General features: G+C 39.9%; 1 protein-coding gene across 2 annotated transcripts in view; it reads right to left on the reverse strand.

Annotated features, from left to right (window-relative positions):
• Nucleotides 1–1,444: 1,444 nt before the first annotated feature.
• Nucleotides 1,445–22,912, reverse strand: part of BCL2L10 (BCL2 like 10) — a 71,450-nt gene continuing 49,982 nt past the window's right edge. The window contains exon 3 of one of the 2 annotated variants that reach the window (XM_073211861.1): nucleotides 1,445–6,450. In XM_073211861.1, the coding sequence (XP_073067962.1) occupies nucleotides 6,297–6,450 (154 nt within the window). In that variant the 3' untranslated portion in view covers nucleotides 1,445–6,296. Of the gene's footprint in view, nucleotides 6,451–8,718; nucleotides 8,802–22,912 lie in introns of those variants that run through there. The other variant, XM_073211862.1, reaches the window with a different exon arrangement.

The following is a 22,912-nucleotide window of genomic DNA, read 5'->3' on the forward strand; positions in this document are numbered from 1 at the left end:
GTTTATCATGATAGGGTGTTGAATTTTGTTAAATGCTTTGCATCAATTGAGATAATCATGATTTTTGCTCTTCATTATGATAATGTGGTGTATTACACTGACTGATTTTCATATGTTGAATCACTGTTGCAGGAATCCTTTTAACGTGTTGGATTTTGTTTGCTAATATTTTTTTGAGGGCTTTTATATCAATATTCATCAGATATATTGGCTTGTAATTTTCTTATAATATCTTTGATTTTGGTGTCAAGATAATGCTGGACTTATAATGACTTCGGAAGTATTCTCCAATTTTTTTGGAGAGTTTGAAGATTGGTGTCAGTTCTTAAAATATTAAGTAAGACTTCTCTAGTGAAGCCATCTGGTCCTGGGATTTTCTTTGTTGGGAGGTTTTTGGTTATTGATTCAGTCTCCTTACTAGTTACAGGTTTGCACAATTCATTCTCTAAGTTGCACACTTCTAGAAATGTATCCATTCTGGGTTATACAATTTGTTGGCATGTGATTGTTCATTATATTGTCTTATGGTCTCTTCTGTATCAGTTATGTCTCTTTCATTTATGATTAATGTTAAATTTGAGCCTTTTTTCTTAGTCTAGCTAAGTTGATTTTCTTTTCTCTACCTTATTTCTGCTCTTATTTCCTTCTGATAATTTTGGGTTTAGATTTTCTTCTTTTTCTAGTTCCTTGAATTAAAAGGTTAGATTGTTTATTTGAGGTCTTTTTAAAAAATAGGCTTTATTTTATAGAGCAGTTACAGGTTCACAGCAAAATAAGCAGAAGTTCCAGAAATTTCTGATATACCCAGGCCCCCACACATGCATACCCTCCACCCTTATCACCATCCATCCCCTGCCAGAGTCATACACTTGTTATACCTACATTGACATATAGAATTCATAGTTCATGTTAGAGTTAACTCTTGGTGTTGTATATGGCTGTAGACTTGACTAAATGTATAAATTACGTGTACCTACCATTGTAGAATCAGAGTAGTTTCACTGCCAGAAAAATCCTCTTGTGTTATGCATACTCACCTCTCCCACTAACCTCAGGAAACCACTGATCCTTTTATTTTCTCCATAGTCTTGCCTTTTCCAGAATGTCATATAGTTGGAATGATACAGTGTGTATCCTTTAAAGACTTTTTTTTTTCACTTAGTAATACTCATTGGTCCACTTGATTGTGTCTCCTTAAGTCGCTTAGTCAGTCTGTACTTTTTCTTTTTTTTTTGTTTCTCTGATAATTTCAAATGATGAGTTCATTGATTCTTTGTTCTGCTTGATCAAGTCAGATGTTGATTGCCTCTATGAATTTTCCCATTCAGGTCTTGTATTCTTCAGCTCCAGAGTTTCCATTTGGTTTTTTTTTAAAAATAGTTTTTATATCTTTTATTCTCACTTTGTTTATGCATCATTTCCTTCATTTTATATAGTTGTTTATCTGTTCTCATAGCACTTTCAGTTTAAGATGATTATTTTGAAATCTTTTTTAGTAATTCATAGATACCCATTTCTTTTTGGTCAGTTAATGGAGATTTGTTCATTGAGCTGTTTCCCTGTTTCTTCATGTGCCTTGTTATTTTTGTTACGATGTTTGCATTTGAAAGAACAGCTGCCTCTCCCTGTTTTTTTAGACTGACTTTGTACTGTGGAAAATCTTCCTCAAGTCATTCCAGCTAGAGATTCTAGGGGCATCCCAAACCTTTTATGGGGATGTATCATCTGTACATCTTTGCAAACACTTCCCCTGCCTTGGACTGATTTGGGGGTTGGGGGAGGTTTAGTGTTTTGCTCCATCTGGTGTCTCTCTGAGGTACTGCAGGTTCCCTGGCATTGCAACAGCGCTCTGAGCTCTCTCTTGTTCTGAGGGACCCCCAGGCATCCAAAGTAGTGCTGTGAGTCAGGCCACACTAAAACCATGCTCCCAGGCACTCCCCAAAGAGCTGGATGTTAGATGATAGTTCTTTTTTTCCCTCCAAGAGAGAAGCTTCCAGGTGAGCTTTTCCTAAGAATCACGAGCTCTGCTGGCTCGGGGAAGGGGCTGACATGGTTGAAATGAATCAGCTTTTCTTACCCATTTCAGCACACCTGTTTTTGACTTTGAGGTTGTCTGGTGTACTGTGACTTCCTAACTGGTTTCTGGAGTTTTCGTGAAGGCTTTTTGGTCCATATATTAAGTCAGTATTGTGTTGGGTAGTGTAGATAATGAGGTCTGGGGCTTCCTGTTCTGCAATCTTGCTTATATCCAAAGTGTAATTTACTTTTTAAATGACTAATTCTGACTTAGAGGGATGTTGCAGCTGTCATGCAGCTGTCAGACTTTTGGGATAATCTGTGTCATTAAATTTTTCTAATGACATCTCTGAGTTGATGGGTTATCATTACAGTTTTTAGTTATTCTGAAGCTTATATATTAGGCTTAGTTTAAGGAGCCAGTACAACACCCCCCCCCCATTTTTTAAAAATGAGATTTCAAGCATATAGGAAAGAGTATAGAATTTTTTTAAAAACATGTCAACACCACTTGCTTTGTTCATCTGTTGTTGATTTGCATCAGATAAATACCTGCAGATACAACGTATTCTTTCTGCTTAACCTTCCCATATTGATTTCCTTTCTACTTTACTCAGAGGCAGACACTTCTAAATTTTATCATTCTGCATAGTTTTATACTTTTACTATAAATGACCTATAAACCTATTATTTTGCTTGTTTCAAAACCTCACATAGCGTATCTTTCTACAACTTCTCATTATTCACTAAACCAGTCTCTGAAATCTATGTTGATACATGTAGCCTTAATTCCATTTTAATTGCTGTGTTGCAATGTTTCCATTTTTAAAATGACATTTGTTTTCAAAATCTTGCTCCTGCAAACATGTTTGCGGTGACAGTTTTGTGAACATGTATGAGTGTCTGCAGGGTATATAGCTAGAAGTAGAAATGCTGGGTCACAGAGAATGCCTATCTTCAAGTCTATGAGATGCCATATTGCTGTCTACAAGCAATTGTACTGATTTACACTCCTGCCAGCAGGATGGGTTTCTATTCATCCTCTCACAAGAAACCAAGTCTTTTCCATTCAATTACTCCTATCAGGCTTCTTGTCTTTAGTTTACTTTAATTACAATAGGAATTAGAATTTACAGTTCCAAACAACTGCACAAGGTCTTGACTACACCTAAGGGATTCTTAGACAGTCCTTCAATGATGATGAGTCTCGTTTCTTATTTCCTGTTGCAATGGTTGTATCTTGGGGACAGGTGGATTAAACCATAAAGGTTAAGCCTATTATATAATTTACACGGGCCTATATCTAAGTAGTAAAAGTACATTATGAATCAATGCTGATGTCAAAATCCAACATGATATCACCTTTGCTTCTAGGTTAAATAGGTTCTACATAGTATTGCTTCATAAAATTGTTTTATTTTAAAGTACTGTTTTCTCTCAGATGCTGTGGGTGTATATTATATAGCACATTTAATTAGTGGGCTGGTCAGCATGTCCTTCGAATTACCTCTGAATGTCAGTCTTTTCATTTCCTATTTCCTATTGAATTCAAAACTAATAGCTTTACCATGTATATGATAAAAGCCTAAATGGCTTTATCATGTATCTTAGTTGATCATAGTTTTACCCTGTGCCTGTTCATAGTAAGATTGCTTATCATTCAAATGTGTTATATTAAAATATGGATAGAGAAGGAAAAGGACAAACTAGGAATTGAGATAATCTGAGTTCTGGATCCAGTTTCACCACAGACTCACTTGCTGCTCATCTCTATGGGCCAAAGTTCCTTATTAACTGGAAGATGCAAATTACTTGAGCCTAACAATACAGCCTACCTGGAACAACTGAACAGGATGGCACCTTGTTGAATTCTATTAGTACAATAGCCACAGTGATTAACCCGTACTGCTAATATATACTGTTTGTATGTCATTTCTGTAATAGCTCCTTTGGGTGAATTACTGTGCCTTTTAAGCAGATTGAGAAGGAAATTTCGTGTTCGGTGCACCCATGCTATTTGGTGGAGGAAAGGAGACAGGTATTGAAAGCCTAAGGTTTACCTTTAAAAAAGCAGTGTGAACTTGACAAGCTCTTTCCTCATAGTCCCTGGGGCAATATACTTAAATTAGCCAGATAAAGAGAAGGGTATCTGAGCTCTTCCAGCAGTTGGTATGTAACAAGTATCTTACAGTAGAGAGACGGAGGGTTAGGTTGGATCACCCCCACTGGAGCACTGACTCAGTTCCAAAGCAGAGGTCTAACGGTCAGATTCCATTGGATTTGCCTGCTTAGCTTTGATGCCTTGGTATAACGCAGTGCTGGTTTTACAGTTCTATCTACGCAGACCACTTTCCTTCCATTACAACTGTCTGCAATACCGTGTAGGCTCTTGGTGCTGCTGCAGCAGGGTGATTGTGGTGCCGGGCCAGGTCCTGGGCTTTTGGTTCAAATTCCAGTCCAAGCCTGTTTCTTCATGCCCACATTAAACCACAAACTCTGCTCCACTTTTGTCTGTGTACTTGGGCTCTGCTTCTACCTGCACTTACATACGCACCTAACTCAAACCTTTGAGATGACTTCAACTGCCAGCCGAGATCATTGAACCTTGCAGGATTGCTGAGTCTTTAAGCACACATGCTTCAGAGTCAGATCCAAACAAGTCAAAATTTTATTCTACTGCTTACCAGCCTTGTATGGGTTACACAGCCTCTTGATTCTCATTTGTAAAACAGGACTAATGACTACCCAATTCATGGGACTGTAAGGATTAAATGAGATGTACACAAAGCCTTTTAGTATAATGCCTGGTATTTCATAAATTGTAATTGCTCTTGTTTGAATTACTGCCCTTGCCTCCCAAATTGGACTGGCACTCTGAACTCTGACCCTGACTTTGCTTTCATCTTAACTTCCAGCCTTGACCTACAGATGGCTTTCTGTTCTAGTCATACTGGTCATCCTGGCTCCAGTTTTTGGTCCTTCCTCACAAGCCCAGACCCTTGCCTGAGCTACCGAAGCATATGCAGCTCTTAGATCTCTGAAGACTAGACCGAGGACATGTCCACTTTCTGCTTTTGCTGTGAGTGGTGCATATTGCCTCCCAGCTCCACTCCTGCCATGAACAAGCATTTGGAAACCAAAAGCCTGGGAGTCATCTTGTACTCTGAAAACCCACATCCAATCCCTCAGTGAATCCTGTGGCAATATCCAGAACTGTCCACTTCTCACCATGTCCACCACTGCCATGTGATCTGCTCTACCATGTGTCGGCTGGATTATAGTGATAGGATCCTAACTGGTTTCCCTGGCTCCTGTATGGTTTATTCTCAGTGCAGCAGCCGGAGCAATCCTTTTAAATCACAGGTCAGACCGTGCCATTCCTCCAGTTACTCCAAATCTGAATGACTCAGCTTCTCAGAGTAAATGTGAAAGTCTTTACTGAGGCCAACAAGGCATGCCTCCACCCCTCTTTCTTGAGCTTACATGGCTCCATACTGGCTCCCACTTTGGGGAGTTTACTAGCTTTCTCTGCCTAGAAAGCTCTTGGCCCAGAGAGCTGCATCACCTTCTTGCTCTCTTCTTAAAGTCTCTGTTCAAACGTCACCTTATCACAGAGCCTGTGCCTGACCAATGTGTATAAAATAACCCATGTCCATCACTCCTATACACCTGCCCTGCTTGATTTTTCTTTCCAGCATGTACAGCAACATGTTACATCCTTCTTTTATATTATCTATCCCTCCACTTAGATTATAAGCGCTTCGAGGCAGGGAATCATCGGTTTTTGTTCACTGCTGTATCCCCGTCCCCTAACAGTGCTTAGCACATTCTAAGCACTCAATATCTTTTGAATGAATGAAGGCATGAATGGGGCTCAGGAACCGTGAGGCTCAATTGATAGTTCTGGGGTTTGCTTACTAGTTTTGAGCTAAGTTACAGCTGTTAGGGTTCTCCAACTTTCCATAATTTACAGGTGGTCTTTAATTTTGGGGCTCCATAGGTGCAGCCCTCCAGACCCAGAAAGCTCTAAGCTGCAGTCCCAAGAGCAGTTACAAGTTCTCGGAAAATGTGGTCTGGTCTGGCAAATTTATTATCCTGAATTGCATTGTCAAAGGGGTGTGCAGTTTAGGTTAATGACTGTATTGCTCTTGACTAGCTTTCTTGCCTCCTTGGACTCTGTTCCTGAAAGGTTTCTAAGCCTGTTGGGGGCCGAGTATACGATGATGCCAGGGCCTTTAGGAAATGGAGGGAGAAGGAAAGTGGTGGTGTGAGGGGTGTGTTTATGGGACATTCTGAGGCTGGGATGGTGGGAACCAGGTGGGCACAGAGGCCAGCTTCCCAAGCCCCCAGTCTGCCCCTTCCTGGTCTTGCTTTCCATCCGTGTGTTGCTGATCTGTTTTCCTCATAACCTGGAAGATTCTTAGCAGCAGATACCTGTTCCATGGAGTTAGAGATGAATCAGACAAAAGAGAGAAAAAAACTTAGCCAAACAGGAAAGAGGAAGAACATTGGTCAGTCTAAAAAAAAACTGGTAAAATACACATACATTTTAGCACTTTAGCCATTTTAAGTGTGCAGTGCAGCGGCTTTAAGTAATTCATGTTCTGCCCAGCTGTCACCACTTTCTATCTTCAGAACTTTTACATCATCTCAAACTGAAACTCTATTTCCGTCAAACACTAACTCCTCAATCCACCAGCCTCTCAGCCCTTGGCGACCACTACTCTACTTGGTATTTCTATGAATTTGCACACTCTGTGTACCTCATAAGTAGAATTATAAAATATTTTTCTTTTTGTGCCTGGCTTTTGTTGGTAAGTTTGCACTTTTATGTTATTTTTTTTTTCATTTTAATATCATTAATGTGCAATTACTTGAACAACATTATGGTTACTAGACTCCCCCTATTATGAAGTCCCCCCAATATGCCCCATTACAGTCGCTGTCCATCAGTGTAGTAAGATGCTATAGAATCACTACTTGTGTTCTCTGTATATACTGCCTTTTCCATGTCCCACCCCACTATATTATGTGTTCTGATCGTAATGCCCCTTTTCCCCCTTATCCCTCCCTTCCCACCCATCCTCCCCAGTCCCTTTCCCTTTGGTAACTGTTAGTCCATTCTTGGGTTCTGTGGGTCTGCTGCTGTTTTGTTCCTTCAGTTTTTGCTTTGTTCTTTTGCTCCACAGATGAGTGAAATCATTTGGTATTTGTCTCTCTCCACCTGGCTTATTTCACTGAGCATAATACCCTCTAGCTCCGTCCATGTTGTTGCAAATGGTAGGATTTGTTTTCATCTTATGGCTGAATAATATTCCATTGTGTATATGTACCACCTCTTCTTTATCCATTCATCTACTGATAGACCCTTAGGTTGCTTCCATTTCTTGGCTATTGTCCATGTTTATGATTTTTATTTTGAACTCTCTTTCAGGCAGATTGGTGAGCTCAGTTTCATTTGGCCCTTTTTCTGGGGTTTGTGAGATTTTGGTCTGAAACATGTTCATTTGACGGTTCCTATTTCTGTATGGTGCCTACTAGTGCCCAGAAGCCCTAGTCTCTGGAGCTGCTCAGCCCCTAGAGTGAGGCTGGGGGTTGTAGGGAAGCAGAGCTTGTGCCTGGGGAGAGGAAAGATCTGTTTCCTGATTCCTGTCTGCGGTGCCTGTCTGCAGTGTCCAAGCCAGTGGGCCGAGCACCCAGGTGTAAGCTTCTGTGCTCTGTGCTCGGCGTCTCTAGCTGTTGTAGGCAGTTTGAGAGCCAGTGCCGGCAGCCTAGGGGGAATGCGTGTCACCGTGGGGTCCTCGGAGCTAAACAGGCAGCCAGGGGGATGGAGCACCTGAAGCTCCTCTAAGTTCCCAAGCAGCCTGGCCTAGCGCGTCCAGACAACCTAGTCCAGCTCTCCCCTCCCCTGTGCAGCAAGCTCCGCACCAACCCCGCCCTCTCAGCAGCCCTCTCGCTGCTAGGAAGCCTCGCAGACCACCCGCCTTTCCCTCCTTCCAGAGCGGCAGGGTGTGGATCCCCTCCTCTGGAAGCATGCCAAGTCTCTCAAGCACTCCGCCTGTCTGAGCTCCCCAACCTCTAGAGCACCACACACAAGGTAGGTTTGTGCTCCTAAAGCAGATCTCCAGGGCCGGGTGTTCAGCAGTCCCAGGCCTCCACCCCCTCCCCACTCCGTTTCTCTTCCTCCCAACTGGGGAAGGGCTTGGGTCCCACCGGATTCAGGCCTTCGTTCCTGACCCTGTTTCGGGAGCTCTGCTCTGTTTGTGAGGTCTGCGTGCAGTCTGGTGCAGCCTTCTTTCCTGTTGCTGTTTTAGGGTTAGTTGTGTCAATTTTCATGCTATTTGTGGTTTGGGGAGGAGTTCTCCATCTCACCTCTCATGCCGCTGTCTTGAATCTTGAACTTCTCTGTGCATGTTTAAAAGTTTATAATTTTTCCAGATTACAAAAGTAACACTTATGAAAAATATTAAAAAATTTAAAGATCATCTGTATATACTTACCTTGGAGATAACTTGGTAACATTTTAGTGCATTTCCTTAAGTATATACATATATTTATAAAAAAACCTTTTCCTTCAATAAAATTAGGATATTTTTAATTACATTCTGTTCATATTTATATTTTTTCAATTAATATTAACAATGCTTATGTTATTTCAAACTGTGTAACTGTAGTTTAAATAGATAATTTGTTATGTGGATATAGGAGAATTTACCTAATCATTTCCTGTAAGTGTGGTGGTGGGAAATTATCTTGATGCTATTGTGGCCTGCAAAGATACTGTCCTAGAAGACATAAACAGACCCACAGACCAAATTAAGCTGTTTAAATTGACTTAATAAATTACTCAAACACCCTAAGAAGCCAGGGAAAGAAGACAGTAGGTGAATATATTAGACTATAGTATTTGGATCCGGCTTGGGCAACATTCATACAGCCTGTATCTTTCTCTCTGCCTCCACACCATTCCCAGCTGATGATGTGGTCATGAGGACCAGATCTGGGAATGGGCATCGGGACTTGGGAGATGGAAGGGGCCTGGAGACTGTACACACATGCTCTGTTGGAGAAGTGCAGGGGCAAGCATGCCTGGCCATAGATCTCTTGTCAAAGCCCCTCTTGGGTATCAGGAGCTTGTCTTCCCCTGTCTCAGGCAGACACTTTGATCCAGAATGGATACCAGCAGTGGGTGGCCAATTTTGGGTGCTCATGAGTACTAGGTGACCACTTGAATCTTCGATCCCTTCCTATCTATGTTTAGACCATATGTGTTCTACTTCGTTTATAACTAACATGTCTTACTAGCTCCGTGCTTGTGTACGATCTATACTTGACATGTCCTAAGTCCCATCCATCCAGTTGTTTTGTTCTGTAGAGCAGAACTGAGTATTATTAAATGGCACAGCCAACACACATGGTACTTGTTTCTAATTTTTCTTGATTATAGATAATTCTTTGGACACATTTGAACAGAAAACTTTTTCAGTGTTTCAGGATGGATTAGTAGAAGTAAAATTACATGGGCTGAAGCAAGATTTTTAGGGCTTTTAACAGACTGTCCAGAGGCAGGTAGGGGAAAACGCTCACCACAGCTTCACATTTAGTTGGTGTCTTCTTGCCCATTCCATGGGTGTGTAGGCAAGCATGTGTGTGTGTATCTGAATATAATTATTTTATAAAGTACAAGTGATAGCATACCACATTTACTTTTTAGGATTTTGCTCTATATTTTGTAAGTTTTTGCATGTAAGTACATATAGAACAGCCCATTTTTTAAATGGCTTCTTAATATTCTGTCATGTGTACACACCATAACTTATTTGCCAAGTCCCAGATCAACAGACATTTTTTGGCCTCTAATACTTTGTTATCCTTAAAGACTATCCATGAACAAATAGCATTTTGCATATATGGAATTTATAAGATAAATTCTTAAAAGTAAAATTGCTGGGCAAAAGGAATATAAAGTCAAAAAACTGATCGATTTTTCTAAATTTCTCTGTGGAGGAAAGATTTCAGAGAAGTCTTGTTTCCCCACTCCTGTATCCACACTTTTTTTTTTATCATTAATCTACAATTACATGAAGAATATTATGTTTACTAGGCTCCCCCCTTCACCAAGTCTCCCCCACATACCCCTTCACAGTCACTGTCCATCAGCGCAGTAAGATGCTGTAAAATCACTACTTGTCTTCTCTGTGTTGTAGAGCCCACCCCGTACCCCCCACGTATTATACATGCTAATTGTAATGCCCCCTTTCTTTTTCACCACCCTTATCCCTCCCTTCCCACCCATTCTCCCCAGTCCCTTTCCCTTTGGTAACTGTTAGTCCATTTGTGGGTTCTGTGATTCTGCTGCTGTTTTGTTCTATCAGTTTTTCTTTGTTCTTATACTCCACATACGAGTGAAATCATTTGGTATTTGTCTTTCTCCACCTGGCTTATTTCCTGAGCATAATACCCTCTAGCTCCATCCATGTTGTTGCAAATGGTAGGATTTGTTTTCTTCCTATGGCTGAATAATATTCCATTGTGTATATGTACCACCTCTTCTTTATCCATTCATTTACTGATGGACACTTAGGTTGCTTCCATTTCTTGGCTATTGTAAATAGTGCTGCGATAAACATAGGGGTGCATCTGTCTTTTTTAAACTGGGCTGCTGCATTCTTAGGGTAAATTCCTAGAAGTGGAATTCCTGGGTCAAATGGTATTTCTATTTTAAGCATTTTGAGGAACCTCCATACTGCTTTCCACAATGGTTGAACTAAGTTACATTTCCACCAACAGTGTAGGAGGGTTCCCCTTTCTCCACAATCTCACCAACATTTGTTGTTTGTCTTTTGGATGGTGGCGATCCTTACTGGTGTGAGGTGATATCTCATTGTGGTTTTAATCTGCCTTTCTGTGATGACAAGCGATGTGGAGGAGCTTTTCATGTGTCTGTTGGCCATTTGAATTTCTTCTTTGGAGAACTGTCTGTTCAGTTCCTCTGCCCATTTTTTAATTGGATTATTTGCTTTTTGTTTGTTGAGTTGTGGGAGCTCTTTATATATTTTGTATGTCAACCCTTTATCGGATCTGTCATTTATGAATATATTCTGCCATACTGTAGGATGCCTTTTCGTTCTATTGGTGGTGTCCTTTGCTGTACAGAAGCTTTTCAGCTTGATATAGTCCCACTTGTTCATTTTTGCTTTTGTTTTCCTTGCCCAGGGAAATATATTCATGAAGAAGTCATTCATGTTAATGTCCAAGAGACTTTTGCCTATGTTTTTTCTAAGAGTTTTATGGTTTCATGACTTACATTCAGGTCTTCAATCCATTTTGAATTTACTTTTGTGTATTGGGTTAGGCAATGATCCAGTTTCATTCTCTTACATGTAGCTGTCCAGTTTTGCCAACACCAACTGTTGAAGAGACTGTCATTTCCCCATTGTATGTCCATGGCTCCTTTATCATATATTAATTGACCATATATGTTTGGGTTAATGTTTGGAGTCTCTATTCTGTTCCACTGGTCTATGGCTCTGTTCTTCTGCCAGTACCAAATTGTCTTGATTACTGTGGTTTTGTAGTAGAGCTTGAAGTTGGGGAGCGAGATCCCCCCCACTTTATTCTTCCTTCTCAGGACTGCTTTGGGTATTAGGGGTCTTTCATGGTTCCATATGAATTTTTGAACTGTTTGTTCCAGTTCATTGAAGAATGCTGTTGGTAATTTGATAGGGATTGCATCAAATCTGTATATTGCTTTGGGCAGGATGGCCAGTTTGATGATATTAATTCTTCCTAGCCAGGAGCATGGGATGAGTTTCCATTTGTTAGTGACCTCTTTAATTTCTCCTAGAGTGTCTTGTAGTTTTCAGGGTATAGGTCTTTCACTTCCTTGGTTAGGTTTATTCCTAGGTATTTTATTCTTTTTGATGCTATTGTGAATGGAATTGTTTTCCTGATTTCTCTTTCTATTAGTTCATTGTTAGTGTATAGGAAAGCCACAGATTTCTGTGTATTAATTTTGTACCCTGCAACTTTGCTAAATTCTTATATTAGTTCCAGTAGTTTTGGAGTGGAGTCTTTAGGGTTTTTTATGTACAATATCATGTCATCTGCAAATAGTGACAGTTTGACTTCTTCTTCACCAATCTGGATTCCTTGTATTTCTTTGTTTTGTCTAATTGCCGTGGCTAGGACCTCCAGTACTATGTTGAATAGTAGTGGGGAAAGTGGGCATCCTTGTCTTGTTCCCAATCTTAGGGGAAAAGCTTTCAGCTTCTTACTGTTAAGTATGATGCAGGCTGTGGGTTTGTCATATATGGCCTTTATTATGTTGAGGTACTTGTCCTCTATACCCATTTTGTTGAGAGATTTTTATCATGAATGGATGTTGAATTTTGTCAATTGCTTTTTCAGCATCTATGGAGATGATCATGTGGTTTTGTCCTTTTTGTTGATGTGGTCAATGATGTTGATGGATTTTTTAATGTTGCATCCCTGAGATCAATCCAACTTGATCATGATATGATCCTTTTGATGTATTTTTTTAATTCAGTTTGCTAATATTTTGTTGACTATTTTTGCACTTATGCTCTTCAAGGATATTGGTGTGTGATTTTCTTTTTTGTGGTGTCTTTGCCTGGTTTTGGTATTAGAGTGATGCTGGCTTCTTAGAATGAGTTTGGAACTATTCTCTCCTGTTCTCTTTTTTTGAAAACTTTAAGGAGAATGGGTATTATGTCTTCTCTAAATGCCTGATAAAATTAAGTGGTGAATCCATCTGATCCAGGGGTTTTGTTCTTGGATGGTTTTTTGATTACTGATTCAGTTTCATTGCTGATAATTGGTCTGTTTAGATTTTCTATTTCTTCCTTGGTCAGTCTTGGAAAGTTGTATTTTTCTAGAAAGTTGTCCATTTCTTCCAGGTTATCCAGTTTGTTAGCATATAGATTTCTTAGTATTCTCTAATAATTATTTGTATTTCTGTGATGTACATTGTGATTTTTTCTTTCTGATTTCTGATTCTGTTTATGTGTGTAGATTCTCTTTTTATCTTAATAAGTCTGGCTAGGGGTTTATTTTGTTTATTTTCTGAAAGAACCACCTATTGGTTTCATTAATTTTTTCTATTGTTTTATTTTTCTCAATTATATTCATCTCTTCTCTGATCTTTATTATGTCCCTCCTTCTGCTGACTTTGGGCCTCATTTGTTCTTCTTTTTCCAGTTTCAATAACTGTGACTTTAGACTATTCATTTGGGATTGTTCTTCCTACTTTAAATAGGCCTGGATTGCTATATACGTTCCTCTTAGAACTGCCTTCACTGTGTCCCACAGAAGTTGGGGCATTGTGCTGTTGTTTTCACTTGTCTCCATATATTACTTGATTTGTTTTAATTTGGTCATTGATCCATTGATTATTTAGGAGCATGTTGTTAAGCCTCTATGTGTTTGTGAGCCTTTTTGTTTGCTTTGTACAATTTATTTCTAGTTTCATACCTTTGTGGTCTGAGAAGTTGGTTGGTAGAATTTCAGTCTTTTTAAATTTACTGAGACTCTTTCTGTGGCATAGTATGTGGTCTATCCTGGAAAATGTTCCATGTGCATTTGAGAAGAATGTATATCTTGCTGCTTTTGGGTGTAGAGTTCTGTAGAAATCTGTTAGGCCCATTTGTTCTAATGTGTTGTTCAGTGCCTCTGTGTCCTTACTTATTTTCTGTCTGGTTGATCTGTCCCTTGGAGTGAGTGGTATGTTGAAGTCTCCTAAAATGAATGCACTGCATTCTAGTTCCTCCTTTAATTTTGTTAGTATTTGTTTCACATATGAAGGTGCTCCTGTGTTGGATACATAGATATTTATAATGCTTATATCCTCTTGTTGGACTGACCCCTTTATCATTATATAATGTCCTTATTTGTCTCATTACTTTCTTTGTTTTGAAGTCTATTTTCTCTGATTCTAGTACTGCAACACCTGCTTTTTTCTCCTTGTTTGCATGAAATATCTTTTTCCATCCCTTCACTTTTAGTCTGTGTGTATCTTTGGGTTTTACGTGGGTCTCTTGTAGGCAGCATATAGAATGGTCTTGCTTTTTTATCTATTCTATTACTCTGTGTCTTTTGATTGGTGCATTCAGTCCATTTACTTTTAGGGTGATTATCAATAGATATGTACTTACTGCCATTGCAGGCTTTGGATTCGTGGTTACCAAAGGTTTAGGGGTAGCTTGTTTACTATCTATCTAACTTCACTTATTATACTATTATAAACACAGTCAGATGATTTTTTATTTCTCTCTCTTCTTTTTCTTCCTCATCCACTCTTTATATGTTAGGTATTTTATTCTGTACTCTTTGTGTTTCCCTTGACTGATTTTATGGATAGCTGATTTTATTTTTAGTTAGTATTGGTTGGGCTACTTCTTTGCTGTGGTTTTATTTTCTCTGATGATATCTATTCATCCTTAGGAGTGCTTCCATCTAGAGCAGTCCCTTTAAAATATATTGTAAAGATGGTTTGTGGGAGCTAAATTTCCTCAACTTTTGCTTGTCTTGGAATTGTTTAATCCCTCCTTCATATTTAAATGATAATTGTGCTAGATACAGTATTCTTGGTTCAAGGCCCTTGTGTTTCATTGCATTGAATATATCATGCCATTCTCTTCTGGCCTGTAAGGTTTCTGCTGAAAAGTCTGATGATAGCCTGATGGGTTTTCCTTTGTATGTGATCTTTTTACTTTTTCTGGCTGCTTTTAATACTCTGTCCTTTTCTTTGATCTTTGCCATTTTAATTATTATGTCTTGGTGTTTTCCTCCTTGGATCCCTTGTGTTGGGAGATCTGTGGACTTCCATGGTCTGAGAGACTATTTCCTTCCCCAAATTGGGGAAATTTTCAGCAATTATTTCTGCAAAGACACTTTCTATCCTTTTTCTCTGTCTTCTTCTTCTGGTACCCCTATAATGCGAATATTGTTCCATTTGGATTGGTCACACAGTTCTCTTATTATTCTTTCATTCATAGAGATCCTTTTATCTCTCTCTTCTTCAGCTTCTCAGTATTCCTGTTCTCTGAATTCTATTCCATAACAGTCTCTTCCACCTCATCTAGTCTGCTTTAAATCCTTCCATTGTTTGTTTCATTTCTGTTATCTCCCTCCGGAATTCATCCCTTAGCTCTTACATATTTGTCTGGAACTCCATCAGCATGGTTATGACTTTAATTTGAATTCTTTTTCAGGAAGATTGGTGATTTCAGTCTCACCATGGCCTCTCTATTTGAAGGATTTTATACTGAACAAGATTCTTCTGCCTTTTAAAGGCGATGGGAGTGGTCTCCAGTGAGTGGTATTTGTGTCACCTGGGAGAACAAAGTCCCTTCCTGCTTGCTGGTTGCCTTGCCCTTCTCCACTGCCTGTGCCGATTATCCGCACACAAGGAGCACCCTCTGGGTTAATCCCCTGAGTTCCCATGGGTGGGGTGGCCCCGCAGTGGCACTGGTGGGGGTTGCATGCAAGCAGCATGTGTTCGCCACAAAAACAGAGCCCCTTTATGCTTTCCAGACTCTGTGCCAGTCTCCACTGTCTGTGCTAATCAAACGCGCAGAGGGTAGCCTCTGGCTCTGGGCTGGTTAGCCACACACAGGGAGAAGTCTCTGTGTGGTTGCTGTTCACAGGGCTGCTCCCTGGCTGTTCCACAGCAATGGCGGGTCAGCTGGTTTGCTTGCAGTGCCGGTGGGAGGTAATGAACGGCAGGGTGCTTATCACCATGAGGGACTTCAGAGCTGCGTCGCCACCCAGGGGGATAGCATGCTTGAAGTTCCTTAAAGCTCCCAGCCTGCTGGGCTGAGTGTGCCTGGACTATTTTATCCACCTGTTAAACCCTTGCCCCTGAAAGACTTTTAAATCATCTGCTTTTCTTTTGTCCCAGGGCAGCCAGCTGTGGGAACCTGTTTGTGGTCTTAGTCTTGGATTTTGCTCTTCTGTTCCTCTCATATCCAGTACACCATGCAATGTGTGCCTGTCCCCCCAGTGAAGATTACTAGGGCTGGTTATTTAGCAATCCTGTGCTTCCACTCCCTCCCCACTCTGATTCTTTTCCTCCCACTGGTGAGCTGGGGTGGGGTGAGTGCTCATGTCCTGCTGGGTCATGGCTTTGTATCTTACCCTTTTCCATGAGCTGCTGAGTTCTCCCAGATGTAGATGTAGCCTGGCTGCTGTACTGTACCTTCTGGTTACTCTTTTAGGAATAGTTGTATTTGCTGTGTTTTTCAAAATACATATGGTTTTGGGAGGAGATTTCTGTCACCCTACTCACACTGCCGTCTTGAGAATCTCTCATAGTTGGCTTTCCTTTTGATGTAAAATCCAGTCATTACCATGACCAGTGTCAAGGAGTTTATTACCTATGTTCTTTTCCAGGAGTTTTATAATTTCAGGTCTTAAATTCAAGTCTTTAATTCCACTTAGAGTTAGTTTCTGTTAGATAATGGTTGAGTTTCATTCTTTTGCATGTAGCTGTTCAGTTTTCCCAACCCCATCTGTTGAAAAACTCCTTTCCCTACTCTATATTCTTGGCCCCTTTGTCATAAATTAATTGACTATATATGTGTAGGTGTATTTCTGGCTCTATTCCATTCCATTGGTCTATGTGTGTGTTTTATGCCAATATCATACTGTTTTAACCATTACAACTTTGTAGTATAGCTAGAAATCAGTGTGTTTCTTTTTCAAGATTGTTTTGGCTATACTGGGTCTTTTGTGGATTCAAACAAATGTTAGAATTTTTGTTCTATTCCATGAAAAATTCCATTGGAATTTGTGTGTGTGTGTGTGTGTGTGTGTGTGTGTGTGTGTCAGCCTTCCTTTATTTTTAATTGAGGTACATACAATAAAATGCACAATTGTTAGCATACAGCTCAATAAATTTTGACATGTTTATACACTCATGTAATTATCACCCAGATAAAGGTATCAAACATTCTAATTCTTCTCTCCTTCTTCTATTTACTCATTCCCCCACTCTCTGCCCTGTGGCAACTATCAGTCTGTTCTCAACAGCTATAAATCTATTTGTTGATTTGTTTTGTTTTTGCGAATCCACATAGAAATAAAATATTGTAGTATTTGTTTTTCTCTGTTTGACTCATTTCACTTAGCATAATACCCTCTAGGTCCATCTATGTTGTTGCAAATGGATGGCAAGATCTCATTCTTTATTTATGGCTGAGTAGTATCCCACTATCTGTATGTACCACATCTTTTCTATCCATTCATCTATTGGTGATGTTTTTTTCTCTCTCTGGCTGCTTTTAATAGTCTGTCCTTATCCTGATCTTTGCCATTTTAATTATTGTATGTCTTGGTGTTGTCTTCCTTGGGTCCCTTGTGTTGGGAGATCTATGCATGTCCATGGCCTGAGAGACAAGTCCTTCCGCAGATTGGGGAATTTTTCAGCAATTACCTCCTCAAAGTCACTTCCTTTCCCTTTTTCTCTCTCTTTGTCTTCTGGTACTTCTATAATACGAATATTGTTCTGTTTGGATTGGTTGCACAGCTCTCTTAATATTCTTTCACTCCTAGAGATCCTTAGAGATCCTCTTTTTTTCCTCTGTGCCTCTGCTTCTTTGTATTCCTCTTCTCTAATTTCTGTTCCATTTACTGTTTCCCCCACTATTTCTAATCTGCTTTTAAATCCCTCCATTGTATGTTTCATTTCTGATACTGTATTCCATAATTATTAAATCTCTGTCTGAAATTCTTCCCTGAGTTCTTGAATATTTTTCTGGACCCCATGAGCATGATTTTTATTTTGAAATGTCTTTCAGGAAGATTGGTGCATTCAGTTTCACCTGACTCTTTTTCTGGTGTTTGGGGATTTGGGTTTGAACCAGGTTCCTTTGATGTTTCATATTTGTATGTGGCGCCCTCTAGTGCCAAGAAGCTCTACTTTCTGGAGCTACTCAGCCCCTGGTGTGATATCAGGTGTCACAGGGGAGAAGCGCTGGTGCCTAGGGGAGGAAAGAGCTGTTTCCTGATTCCCAGCTGCTGTGCCTACCTCCACTACCAGAACTAGTGGGCCAAGCTCATAGGTGTAAGCCTCTATGCTTTGTATTTGTAGCTGCCATAGGCGGGGCCTTCCTCTGGCTGGCCTGACACTAGGGCAGAGGCTGCTGGTTTGCAAGCCTGTGGGACTGGCCAGTAGGAAGGTGCAGCAGGTTGCGTATCACTGTGGGGGGCCTTGGAACTGCATAGCCAACCATGGGAATGGAGCACCTGAAGCTCCTAAAAGTTCCCAAGCTGCTGGGCAGAGTGCACCCAGACAATTTTGTCCACCTGTCTTTTCTCCTGAGCAGCAAGGTCTGTCCAAGCCTTGCCCCTTTAGCAGGCAAGTCTCTCAGAATGCCTGACTTTATTTTGTCCCAGAGCATCTGGATGTGGATCCCTGTTTTCCACAAGTGGCTGGAATCTCAGTCTCTCCAAGTATACCTCCCGACTTAGTTTTCCAACCCCACTAATCTCTAGAGCACCATGCAATGTAGGTTCGTGCTCCCAGAGAAGATCTCCAGGGCTGCATGTTCAGCAGTCCTAGGCCTCCACCGCCTCCATTTCTCTTCCTCCTACCTGTGAGCTGGGGTAGGGGAAGGGCTTGGGTCCTCTCAGATCACTGCTTTGGTATGTTATCCTTTTCCGTGAGGTCTGTTCTTTTCTCTAGGTGTATGCCATCTGGCATAGCCTTTCTTGTTGCTCTTTCAGGATTAGTTGTATTATATTTTCATATTATATGTGGTTTTGGGAGCAGGCCTCTGTCTCACCTCTCACGCCATCATCTTTAATCCCGTCCTCTGTTGCCTTTTCATTTTGTTGACTTCCTTTGCTGTGCATAAGTTTTTTGGTTAGATGTAATCCTACATGTTTATTTTTGCTTTTGTCTCTCTCACCTAGAAGATACGTCCAGAAAAAAATTAATGCCAATGTTCAAGAGTCTACTACCTGTGCTTTTTTTAAGGAGTTTTATGGTTTTAGGTCTTATATTTAGGTCAGTAATCCATTTTCAGTTTATTTTTGTGTATGGTATAAGAACAGTGATTCAGTTTCATTCTTTTGCATATAGCTGTCCAGTTTTTCCAACACCATTTATTGAAAAGACTTTTTCTCCATTATATATTCTTGCTTCCTTTGTCATATATTAATTGACCATATAGATGTGGGTTTATTTATTGACTCTATTCTGTTCCATTGATTATGTCTCTGTTCTTGTGCAAGTACCATGCTGTTTTGATTACTATAGCTTTGTAATGTAGTTTGAAATCAAGGAGTATGATGCTGTTCTTCTTTCTCAAGATTGCTTTGGCTATTCAGGGTCTTTTGTGATTTTATACAAATGTTAGGACTATTTGTTCTAGTTCTGTGAAAAATGTCACTGGTATTTTGATAGAGATTGCACTGAATCAATAGATTGCCTTGGGCAGTATGGCCATTTAAACAATATTATTCCTATACATGAGTATGGAATATCTTTCCATTTGTTTGTGTTGCCTCCAGTTTTTTTTTTCATCAGCATCTTACAGTTTTCAAAGTATAGATCTTTCACTTCTTTGGGTAGATTTATTACTAGGGATTTTATTCTGTTTGATGTAGTTGTAGATAGGATTAATTTAATTTCTTTTAGTCATTTGTATATAGAAATGCAACAGACTTTTGTATATTGATTTTGTGTCCTGTGACTTTAGTGAGTTCATTTATTCTAACAGTTTTTTGGTTAAGTCTTTAGGGTTTTCTGTATATAGTATCATGTCATCTGCAAATAGTGACAGTTTTACTTATTTCTTACCTATCTGGATGCATTTTATTTCTTTTTCATGTCTGATTGCTGTGGGATTAATGGGATTAATACATAATTCAAGTAATATAGAAATCAAATGCATAAATACACATGGCTTGATTGTTTTTCCCACAACTCTTAATGTGTGATAAAAAATAGAATGATGAGAACCAAAGCAGTTCTCATGGCGGGGGTGCTGCCCTCACATGGTTTCAGTATCCTTAAGAAGCGTTGCGTCCTTGTGCTAGACTCAAGGCCAGATAATGATGTTTAAGTTCATTGTAAGTTCATTTGCTCAATAAATACGAGAAGTGCCTTCTCCGCATTACTCCTGAGCTTACGCCTTGAGTCCCCTGGCTGGCCCTTTCAGATTTTCAATGTCTCATTGCATCTCCTCCCTTATCTGTGGGACAGAGGCAGGGAGGGACCGACAAGTGACGCCCGAACATGGACCCTGAACCTCAGAGTGGGGAAGCTCCGAAGATCGTCGATCTGGTAAGACTCCTAGGAAAGTGTACGTAGGGACAGGATCGAGATGTCAGGGACACTGTAATGGGCCAAAATAAAACTAAAGCAGCTAAATTGGAGGATTATTTAAAATTACTCCATGCCCTCCTATAAACATCAGGAGTGAAAACTTCTAAAAAGGACTTTGCTCAACTTCACAAATACATTAAAAAATATTGTTAATCGGTTGCCTCCACAGGGAACCCTCAGACAAGCTGATGGGAGTAATGTATTAGATTTTAAAAAGGCTCACAGACAGGGAAACATTATCCCTGTACCTGTTTGGGTGGATCAGTAGCCCCCTAATAAAGAAAAACTGGCAGCCTTACACACGTTAGTTCAAGAACAGCTTCATCTTGATAGATTAGAATTTTCCATGAGCCCGTGAAATTCCCTATATTTGTTATAAAAAAGAAGTCAGGAAATTGGAGACTCTTACATGACTTAAGGCAAATTAATGCAGTTCTTAAACCTATGGGACCTTTACAACAAGGCCTCCCTTCTCTGCTATGATTCCAAAAGACTGGAACATGGCTATCATTGACCTTAAAGATTGCTTTTTTACAATTCCTTTAAACACAACAGACAGGGAGAAGTTTGCTTTCACTGTCCCTTCCCCGGACTTACAGGCCCCATGAGAAAGATCCTAATGGAAAGTACTTCCTCAAGGAATGCGAAATAGCCCCACAATTTGCCAAAATTATGTGCATAGGGCTCTTCAGCCTATGCATGGGAAATGGCCCTTAGTTTATATCATTCATTATATGGATGATATTGTCATAACTCTACTAAACATCTATCTCTTACTACTATTCTCAATGAGACCGAAGCTGAATTAAAACAATGGGGCTTACAAATAGCTCCTGATAAAATACAAATATAATACCCAATGAATTACTTTGGGAATAGAATTCAAGAAAATTCAATGATCCCTCAGAAAATTCAGATAAGGAGAGATCATCTTAAAACTGAATGATTTTCAGAAATTATTAGGAGATATCAATTGGATCTGACTGTTACTAAGTAGTCCTACTTATAAACTGCAACATCTCTTCAATACTTTGAAAAGACCCTCAGATCTTAATAGTCCTAGAGACTTAACCTTAAAAGCTGAAGATCTCAAGTAGGTAGAACAACACATTCAAAAAGCTCAATTATCAAAAATTGACTTACACAAACCTTTACTCTTAATAATTTACCTTGCTCCCCATTCAATGCAGTCCTCTTAGGCCTGGGCCACTTTCTCCTGTATGTAAATGAAGTCTGTAAAGCAATCAAGCTGAAACCTCAAACCAACATGTAAATAAATCTGTTCTATTGACTCCTTTCCTTAGAGGCAGTTATCCTGGAGCTAGGCATTTCCTTGTCTGCAGGCCCAGGGAAGTGGAGCAAGCTTGTGACTCGGATCAAGGCTCTACCAGCGAAAAGTCACACAGTCCCTTCAATTAACAGACAGGCAGGGGCCTCTCAAGGAATGACTAAAGCTCGGGTAGAAAAAACTAGGAAAACTAACTGGGAGCAATTCAATCCCTAAACTCTAAAAAAGGAGTGTCTTCTGTACACAAACCTGGCCTCAATACAAACTCTCTGATTAGAGAGGCTTAGCCCCTGAAAGAAGTATGCAATGTAATGTTATGCAGCTAAATATATTTTGCCATGAGGAAAGAAAACAGTCAAAAGTCCCATGAACTACTACAATATGCAATTGGTTTTCTAAATTCTTTTAGTGAAAATCTATTCTTATTGGGTTCATCATTATCTTTGAAAATTAAGAAGTCTTAAACTAGACTCCCTGAGATAGAAGAAATTTATCTTTTACAATACAGCCTGGCTTTAAGTAGCTGGTGCTAGAATTGTACTTGCATTTCATTTCCAGCCCCCTGGACGCACACAGTCCCTATCAGTTCAGAGCCTTCACCGGCCCTTTTAGTCTAGGGCCATCTAAACTTAAACCCAGTTATGTAAACTGCACACCCTTAGAGTGTATTCTTGAAAACTGAAGTACTTTTAATCAAATAAGCTAAAAAGAAAGAAGGCAATTGAATATTAGTAACTCAAATCTTTGTATCAGTTTGTCTGTGTATATGTTCTTTTATGAAAAGTGTTGCTAACTATAGTCATTATGTCTCAATCTGTATGTTTGTGTGTCTAAATGTGTAAATGAAAAATGTTTTCTACCTCTGGATGGTATTGAGACAGGGACCATGGATGTAGTCGGAGTAGGGTGAGAGCCTCCGGAGGGGGCAGGGCAGGATATTTGCAGTCAGAGCAATGTAACTACATGCAAGGAAACCGCCCCTGCTAAAACTGTATGTTAAACATTGAGCTCTAGAATCATTCTTCAGTGAGATCAGTTAATGTTCCCCAGATAAAGAAGGGTAGCACATGTTTTATTATGCTAATCATTTGTAACCATGTGTAAGATTCACTTTAGCATACTAAAAGGCCCAGGCATAGGTGCTGTCTTTCCTCCTTCAGATCTGAGGAGGTAATTTTGCAAACTGAGCAACTAACTTAGCATGCAGACCCAGATGTAGACGGGACGGCATAGTAAAAGGCAGGAAGAATTTCATC

The sequence above is a fragment of the Manis javanica genome, chromosome 8 (assembly GCF_040802235.1).
Source record: "Manis javanica isolate MJ-LG chromosome 8, MJ_LKY, whole genome shotgun sequence".
In the NCBI taxonomy this organism is placed as follows: Eukaryota; Metazoa; Chordata; class Mammalia; order Pholidota; family Manidae; genus Manis; species Manis javanica.